Below are 8880 nucleotides of genomic sequence, written 5' to 3'. Positions count from 1 at the left end.
ATGTCTGGGGAGCTGGCAGAGAAGGTCGGGAAGGCAGTGACCCGGAGCCTGTGACCCAAAGCCCAGCCAGGAGGGCCAGGAGTGGAGCTGGTCCTGTGGCTGGGGGAAGGGATCCTGGCCAGGGCCGGAAGCAGAGCCAGTCCTGCAGTTGGGGTGCTGGAGTCCTGGAGCCAGTCCTATGGCTGGGGGGGGCCAGGTCCAGGGATCCTGAGTAGAGCCGATAGCAGAGCTGGTCCCACATCTGCAGCAGCTGGCCCAGATGCTGGCTCACAGCCAGGGAGCTGGGAGCAAAGCCTATTTTGCAGCCGGAGGGCTGGTGGCCTGGTGTGGAGCTGGAGCCCAGGCTGGGAAAGGAGTTAGTCCCACATTCGGGGAGTAGGTGGCCTGGAGCCTGACCAGGATGACGGAGAGCGGAGCTGGTCATGCAACTGGGAAGCCTGGAGCAGAACTGGTCCTGTGACTGGGAAGCTGGCAGGCCAGCACCTGCTCAGGGGCTGGGAGCAGAGCTGGAGTGCAGAGAGCCCGACCAGGACTTGCAGCGGAACCCAGTGGCTGGGGCTGGCAGCGGGTCAGTGGCTGAGAGGGGAGCCCCTGGGAAGAACCCGGAGGCCAGTAGCAAAGGAGCTAGAATTGACTATCCCTGGTCTGGCAAACTTCCTCGTTTGGGACCAGTTAGGTCCCGAAGGTGCTGGACCAGGAAGGTCCAACCTTTATCGTGACTACAGGCAGCCCCTGGGTTACATGGATCCGACTTACATCGGATCCCTACTTACAAACGGGGTGAGGTAACCCCGCACTAGCTGCTTCCCCCCAGCAGACCAGGGAGACGCAAAGCTAGCGCCCCCCTCCCTCCCCAGCAGACCAGGGAGACGTGGAGCGGCTTTTCTCAGCAGACACCTCAGCTTGAGAATAAAGGACTGAGGGAAGTGAGGTGTGGGAGAATAAATCTGAGCTCTGGAGAAATGTTTGGCTAGAGTTTCCCCTATAATATGTACTAGTTCCGACTTACATACAAATTCAACTTAAGAACAAACCTACAGTCCCTATCTTGTACGTAACCCGGGGACTGCCTGTAATAAAATATGCAGAATTTTAAAATATTGTGTGCAAAAGTTTTAATTTTGTGGCATGGAATTCCCTCAGGAGTAAATAACAAATATTCCCATGATAAATTGCTATATATTTATTGTACTTATGATGGGCCAAAAACTTATAAAAGTCCAAATTTCTGCAGATCACTGAAGCATGAATTTAACTTTATGTACACACTTACATTTAAGAACCAGTTCAAGTCTCTGCACTATCAGGGCCACGATAGTTTCTTTTTTCCTCTTCAACACTGAGTGAGTGTGTGACAGTGTTTGCAGGTCTTTGGCACAGAAGCATTCAAACACAGGAGGCACTAATTAAATCATGCTTTTTTTCTTGGCGTGATTCTGAAATTATCACTTTATTGTTTCATACAAGACAAAATTTAAAACAAACAAACAACACTCTGACGTAATTTTTCATAAAAGCTAAAAGGGTTTTTTGTTTTTGTTTTATTTTTTTTTAAAAACCCTTAGGAAAAAATCCCTAAGACTTTACAGCTAAAACAGAATAAAATAAACTTTTTTTTTTTTTTTTTTTTAAAAGAAAGCATGATTCTGTATTTGCTGTCAGCAGGCACACTTCATTCATCATCTGCATGAAACTAGGTTAAGTCTCCATAGGCCATAGAGTTATTAAGTAAGTAAATATGCCATTGGTTCCATGCCCTCCTTTTATTTCCTTACTTCTTCGGTCTCTTCTGGGGCTCTCTCTTGATGCTCTCTTTCCCACCTCATTTCTTTCAACTCTTGTCTGTATTTCCGTTCAATGAACCGTTTTTGATGGGCCATCTGGGGAAAGTTATCTGACACAGGGAGAAATATTTTACATTAATAAAGGGCAGCTGGTAGCCCAGAGAATGCTTCAATTTTTTATTTATTTTTCTTTTAGCAGAGGATAGAAAGAAAGCCATGCTGTTATGTTGCCTCATTCATTTCTAATGCTCAATAGAAAACTGGAGATCCAGCATGAGACCACCCTAGTTTCAAGACCATTTCAACATTTGTTTCTCTCAAGAATTGGAGCTTAGCCAATTCTTATATACTCAGAAATAGAGACTATAAAAATGCTGACATCGTAACATGTCCAAATAATACTTGGTTTCACATTTTGTTCCCTTGGCAACAGATTGAAAAAATGAAGTGAGAATACAATCAACACAGCAGAATGAGAGCAACTAAAATATCAGACAAAGTAAGAGCAACTGGTTCTTAGTGTTGTACCGATGTTACCATTATTACTGTTTTTTATGTTAGCATGCAAAAAATGTTAGCATGTTAGCATCCCTGATACCCAGCATAATGGCAGTGTTCTGACTAGAAAAATGATAGCTGACTTCTGAATTAATATAAAATCTTAGCTCTGGAATGGACCTTGAGAGGTTTTCTAGTCCAGGCCCCCACACTCATAGCAGGACCAAGTATTATCTAGGCCATTCCTGACAGATGTTTGTCTAACTTGCTCTTAAAAATTTCTAATGATGATGATTCCAAAATCACTGGGCAATTTATTCTAGTGCTTAACCACCCCGACAGGACGTTTTTCCTAATGTCCAACCCAAACTTCCCTGGCAGCAATTTAAGGACATTGCTTCTTGTTCTATTCTCAAAGGATTATTTTTCTCCCTCCTTTTTGTAACAACCTTTTGTGTGTCTCTTCCCACCCCTTCAACCCCAATCTTTTCTTCTCCAGAGTAAACAAACCCAACTTTTTCCATCTTCTCTCCTGGGTCATGTTTTTTAGCTATTTAATCATTTTTGCTGTTTGTGTCTGCACTTTTTTCAATTTGTCCTCATCTTTCCTGAAATATAGGGTCCATTACTTCAGTTGAGGCCTTATCAGTGCAGTGTTCTGCAGAAGAATGACTTCTTGTGTCTTTCTTACAACACTCCTGTTAATGCATCCACGAATGATGTTTGCTTTTTCTGCAACAGGGTTACACTATTGACTCATTCTTAGCTTATGATCCTTTGACCTCCAAATCCCTTTCTGCAGTACTCCTTCCCATTTTGTACGTGACTGCATTTGTCCTGAAATGTATTTCATCCTATTTACTTCAGACCATTTCTAACTCCATTCTCAAAAGCAACAATTTAGTTACTCCCAAACAAATAGGCTTTGCAGAATTCAATTTTCATTTTCTTATTTCAATGGAGACTATAAATGTTCATGTTATGTTCAAGCTTTTAAAAAATATATATATTTATTTAATTTTTCACAGTTGCAGGAAATTATGGAGAGGGTCAGGCAATTAGTAAATGACAGCAGATGTTGAGATTTAAAAGTTAAAGCAAAACCCATTAACATGCTAATTGTCAATGTCACATCAAAATATACAAATAAAACCTGTTTGTCTTATTCGTCTGTTTGTCCATGTGTGACCAGTCTAATTTAAAACTCTAAATCACTGATTTTACTTTAATAAATTCTCAAGCACCATTTTTCTTATTTTGCCTATCTATAAATATTATCATTGATAAAAATATTTTTGCATCGGTTACTGTGTATATTGTGAAGTCAATGTTCATCAACTTTTATCAATGAAAATGTTAATAATTTCAGACTAAAAATAAATATTCATTTAGAAAAATACGAGTGCATATTTGAGCTGTATCTGGCTTAAGTTCAAGTCAGACAAGTCTGAGGTGGTGATAGCGGGTTTGGGCCAATACCCGAAGGAGAGGACAGAGATAAGAACATAAAAACATAATGGCCATACTGGATTAGATCAACAGTCCGTCTAACTCAGTATCCTGTCTTTGACATTGGCCAGTGCCAGATGCTTCAGAAGGAATGAACAAACACAGTGAGTGATTTGTCCCACCTCATCTAGTGCCACCATTTGGCAGAAGAAGCATGGAGCTACATCCTCGATCATCTTGACTAATAGCCCTTGATGGAGCTATACTTATACTTCTGGTCTTGGGGGGAATTGACAGCAGGGAAAATTCAGCTCCGTATGAGAACACAAGTAGCACAAGCAGCACACTGATAGAAGTATTAATCTCCCCCCGCCAGTCCCATAAGAGTAACTCTAATAAATGAGCATATCCCAGAGTAATGGACAAATCTGGTAACACTCTGGCAAGAAGTTCCACAGGTTGACTGTGTGAAGAAATCCTTCTTTATGATTGTTTTAAATCTCCTGTCTATTCATTTCATTGGGTGACCTCTGGTTTAAGACCAAAGAGGAAGATCCTTAGTTCATGTAAATTGTTTTAGCTCTAATGACTTTAGTGGAGTTATAACAACTTACAGTACATCTGAGGAACTAGGCTTTAAACACTGTTCCATAGCCTGGTCCTAGAAGTGACCTATTCTGTTCACATTATCAAACATTCTAGAAGATGGATACCCCTAATCACAACAGACACCATGAAATGTGGACTCACCCTTATCACATAAGTTTACCATTCTGTTCCACATTAAAGAAGGGAAAACTTGAAGTGATTAAGGAACTAAGTATAATAAGGGACAACCACAGTCTTTGTGGCTTATTGAATATTTCCCTTTGAACAATATAGGCTTGTCTACACCACACAGAAGATTGATGCTGCTGTGGTCGATCTTCTGGAGTTCAACTTAGCAGGGGTGGTATAGACCAGTTAGACCAAACTCAAAGAGTGCCCCCGTCAGTGGTGGTACTCCTGCTCCTCATGAGGAGTAAGAGAAGCCAACCGGACTGTTTGATTCCCATTGGCTTTCTGCTGTGTAATTTATGTAGCTGGAGTTGTGTATCTTACTTCGACCTTCCCATTTAGTGTCGACCAGGACTACGTGTCATATGTACTATTTGACTTTGTGAAAAGTTTTATGGAAACTATTAATAATCAAAGTTCAAAAGCTCATAGCATTTTGTGAACATTCTTTGGACTATTTTCCCCCACATAAAACATGCATTGTCTGCCACCCCCTCCCCCCAAGAAAACCCAATTGAGTAAATTACAATAATTTTCCTATTTCCCAAGAAAACTGCTTACATTTTTCAAGTGCATCCATAGCAGCTCCCATCTCTGCTTGTTGAATACTGTCAAAACCAAACAAATATATGGTAAATTTATCTATGCTTCACTGGGTAGACTATAGATTCTCAAATCTGGGGTTCATATTACTCTGTTTTGATCAACTCTTCAAACATTCATTGGTCAGTCAGTCCCATAACATAGTGGATAAATCAAGTTTTCTGCAAATGTATACGTAATAGTGCCATAGTTCCTATATTTTTTTTAAATTAGATGAATAAGATTATTAGAATGTTGTTTTGTAATTCATTTGTGAAATGGATGTTTTAGTTAAAAAAAATGAATAAAGACAGAGGAGTGAACAGCAAATATCAAATGACATTTTGACAGCACAAAGATTCTGTGCCACAAGTGAAAATTATGTACTTATGGTTCTGTTTTAATAATCTTACAGGTTTTAAATCATTACAAAAATGACTAATTTTTTTATGTCAAAAAATAATGAGGGCTGGAGGTTTCCAGTAAAAATAAATAAATAAAAAGGCCATGGCAGAGAAGTGAAGGACTAATTGGACATGGAGACTGAATTATCTCCAGCCACTATGATATGGCCCCATTAACATAAGGTTAAGGCAGAGAAGCACAGTAGTGTGGATAAAGTGGCACAGTTGTGGTTCAAGTTACTTTACCTTTTCCGCAACTAATCATCAGATATTCATCTCCTTAGCTGTCATTTCAGAGTCTTTCACAATCAAATTTGCTTATTAAAATCATTTCATACATTTCCACTTTACCTTGGGCCTTTACCACATCCTATTCTTTCCCCTTTGAAATATACAGCGACTGTATATGTCCTGGCATGAGAAGGTCCTACTGTCTGCAAGGTCCTGAGATAAGAAAGACATAATTTGTTCAAGCAGAAAGTACGAAACAATAAATCGATCAGTGTCATAAATATCACCAAGCTTTCAGTCCATTTAACAAAATTAGCACAGTCAGAGGGTAGAATTCTAGCTGTATATATTACTTTTGCCAGAACATGCCAAAACCATGGTTGCTAAAACAAAGCATATACATAAAATTTGCCTTTCTGTATATTCAGATTTATTTAACACTGCTGAGCTTACATATAGGGCCAATTAAAAAAGTAAATGGATGATCAATAGGCAAAAATGCTTCCATGCTCATTCAATTGCTGCAACTCTGTGGACCCAGTTTTAATTTCACGCCAAAAGTAGTTATGCAATTGGACACACACTTTTAATCAGACGAGTCAGCCCATGTGTACTGAAATTTTGGCCCATAAACTGTAAAGAGTTAACAAGGTTTAAAAGGAAGTAGATATTTGATATGCTGCTCCTCTACATGACAAATTCACAGAATAAATACATTGCTCCATCAGAAAAAAGTAATCGTTTCTGTCACTTACCAGACCACCTTTCCATTTCAGTGAGAACCTATGATATGCATTAAGAACGGTCTCAAAGAAAAAGAGGCAATTCCCTAGACACACAATGAATTTGCTTTTCCTTTTATCTCTTCACTCAGACCCAACTCTCCCCACCGCCAAGATGAGTTCTGTCCACCACCTTGTTTTTCAACAGAAGGAGCAGCAAAAGTTCATATCAATTTTTGAAATATCTAACCAAACTACTCTGCATCTAATGAGCTGTGCAAACCCAAATGTATATACAAACAAAACACACCCTAGATTTTAAGAAGAAAACTACTGGTTGGAAATGCAGTCAAACAAAGAACTCCAGGGGAGGAAAATCAAACAAGACAATAGGAAGATAACAGCATATGTAGACTAACTCTGAGCTGTACTATCCAAATCAATTTATCATAAAAAACTGAACAAACATACTGTACTTACACTCAGTGGGTTTGACAAAAAACAGAGATTAATTTCTTTTGTATCTATCTCCATGAAGATAAGGAAGTAAGCTCTCAGATATTAAGACCTGAGAAAACAGATCTGCAAAGTAACACTTTTCAATCATACTTCTGAAGCAAACCAATTTTCACTGGAGCACACTGCACTTCATATGAAACTTTACTTCAATAAACATGAGAAATATACCTGGCTATTTCTGGATATAATAAATACTGATAATTAAAGCCTGGCACTTTGATAGCATTTTGTTTCCTCCTTTTTCCAGCTACTTACATTGCACTCATACTGGAGTGGATGGGAAAGAGCTAACGTTTAATATTACCTCAGTGAGGTAGGTATAATCCCTATATTACAACTGGGGAAAGAGAGGCACAAAGGTCACATGGCACTGGTGGGAACAGAATTTAGATTCACAACTCCCAGACAATGGTTATATCCAAATGACAATCTTCCTCACTCATTGTACTAGAGCATTCTGAATATTCCTTTCACTTTTAATTTTTTCATCCTTTATGGAATGACTCATTTAAAAATTACCTGTAAACCTAGAGAAATATATTCACGGAGGCCTTATGTAACATAAAAAGCAGAAGTCTTCTTAATTCAACTTTACAGTGATTAAAACACACAGATCTCAGAATTTGGCTCAACAATTTCTATTCCCAAACAGAACAAGACTGCTTTTAATATCTTTTGTTTGGAAGCAGACACATTATTTCTTTAAATAACAGGCAGAACAATTTAACACCTACTCATGATCAAATGGAATCTTAAAATAAAGACAAAGTAGAAGAAAGATGTTCAGAATCTGAACATACCTTGTACTGGGTAAAACAAAGACTGATAATTAGTTTGTTAAAATAAAAAGAATTACAGGGGTCCTTACTTGTACAAAGGAATGTCTGGCTCTTTTCCTTCCGTCCTAAGAGTCAGACAGCATTGCTGAAGCTGGGATTTTGGGTCATTCCAATCCTGATTTAAAATGAATTCCTACAATAAATCCACAATGATAGTATGAGAGTTTGCAGTAACACCTCAAATTGCAATGAAATAGAAAATATGAAGACAACAGATTGTACCTTTAATCGTGGAAAGAAGCACACGTTCATAAAAGTGTGAACATACTCCAAGTCCTTATCAATGTAAAGTGCTGCAATAAAAGCTGAGAAACAAAATATTTAGGTATTACCACCCATGCAAGAAGAGTGTAGTGCTTTGCACTTTTATAGCACTATTACAGTAATTTAGAGCACTTTAAAAACATCAATAAATTAAGCTGCGCAATACTGCTGTGATGTGGATATTTGTGTCATCCCTGTTTTGTAGGAGAAGAAACTGAGTCAGGAACAGGTTACACAAAATACCCAAGTTCATACACAAAGTCATTTACAGAGTCAAGAACAGACCCTGGCTCCTAATCCTGTGATTTAACCAGAAGGGCAGGATTTCTTAGAAATAAATCACTATTGGGTACACTATAAATGCTTAGGTATAAATCACGATTGTTTGTGAACAGTTTTGATTTACTAAAAGGATTTGGCAAGAGACAACAGATTTAAACTTCTCATACAATGTATTAAAATGCTCTGGGAAGAGATTACTTTCTTGGCACAATATTTATTGTCATTTTACTTTGGCTTGGAAGGAGAATGGCAAAAACTTTCATAAATGGATTGAGATTCATATGTGTCTATGAATTAGGGTTGCAATAGTATAACCGTTTAAACAATTAACAGATAACCCTAGGCTTCAGTTACATGCAGGCTCCTGGTTAGAGACAGGGCTTCTGGCCCTGCTCCCTGGCTGTGCTGCAGGCTCTGCAGTATAAGCTTTATGCTGCAGAGCCCATAGCATGTAATCGCTGAGATTTTCAGTGGTTAAAGTTACATAATTAACCACTTTTTAACATCCCTACCCTGTACTCTCTGTGAA

The 8880-nt window shown here is 38.8% G+C and overlaps 1 protein-coding gene across 2 annotated transcripts in view; it reads right to left on the bottom strand.

Moving 5' to 3' along the window:
• Nucleotides 1–1203: 1203 nt before the first annotated feature.
• Nucleotides 1204–8880, bottom strand: part of DROSHA (drosha ribonuclease III) — a 99790-nt gene continuing 92113 nt past the window's right edge. Inside the window, exons 28-32 of one of the 2 annotated variants that reach the window (XM_006114260.5) lie at nt 8028–8110; nt 7835–7938; nt 5846–5938; nt 5070–5116; nt 1204–1894 (exon numbers count right to left, since the gene is read on the bottom strand). In XM_006114260.5, the coding sequence (XP_006114322.2) occupies nt 1764–1894; nt 5070–5116; nt 5846–5938; nt 7835–7938; nt 8028–8110 (458 nt within the window). In that variant the 3' untranslated portion in view covers nt 1204–1763. Of the gene's footprint in view, nt 1895–5069; nt 5117–5845; nt 5939–7834; nt 7939–8027; nt 8111–8880 lie in introns of those variants that run through there. The other variant, XR_012901729.2, reaches the window with a different exon arrangement.

Source organism: Pelodiscus sinensis, chromosome 2 (assembly GCF_052426305.1).
Source record: "Pelodiscus sinensis isolate ZL-2025 chromosome 2, ASM5242630v1, whole genome shotgun sequence".
Lineage (NCBI taxonomy): Eukaryota > Metazoa > Chordata > Testudines > Trionychidae > Pelodiscus > Pelodiscus sinensis.
Note: the sequence above shows the minus strand (reverse complement) of the source record. Positions and strands in the feature narration are given on the sequence as shown.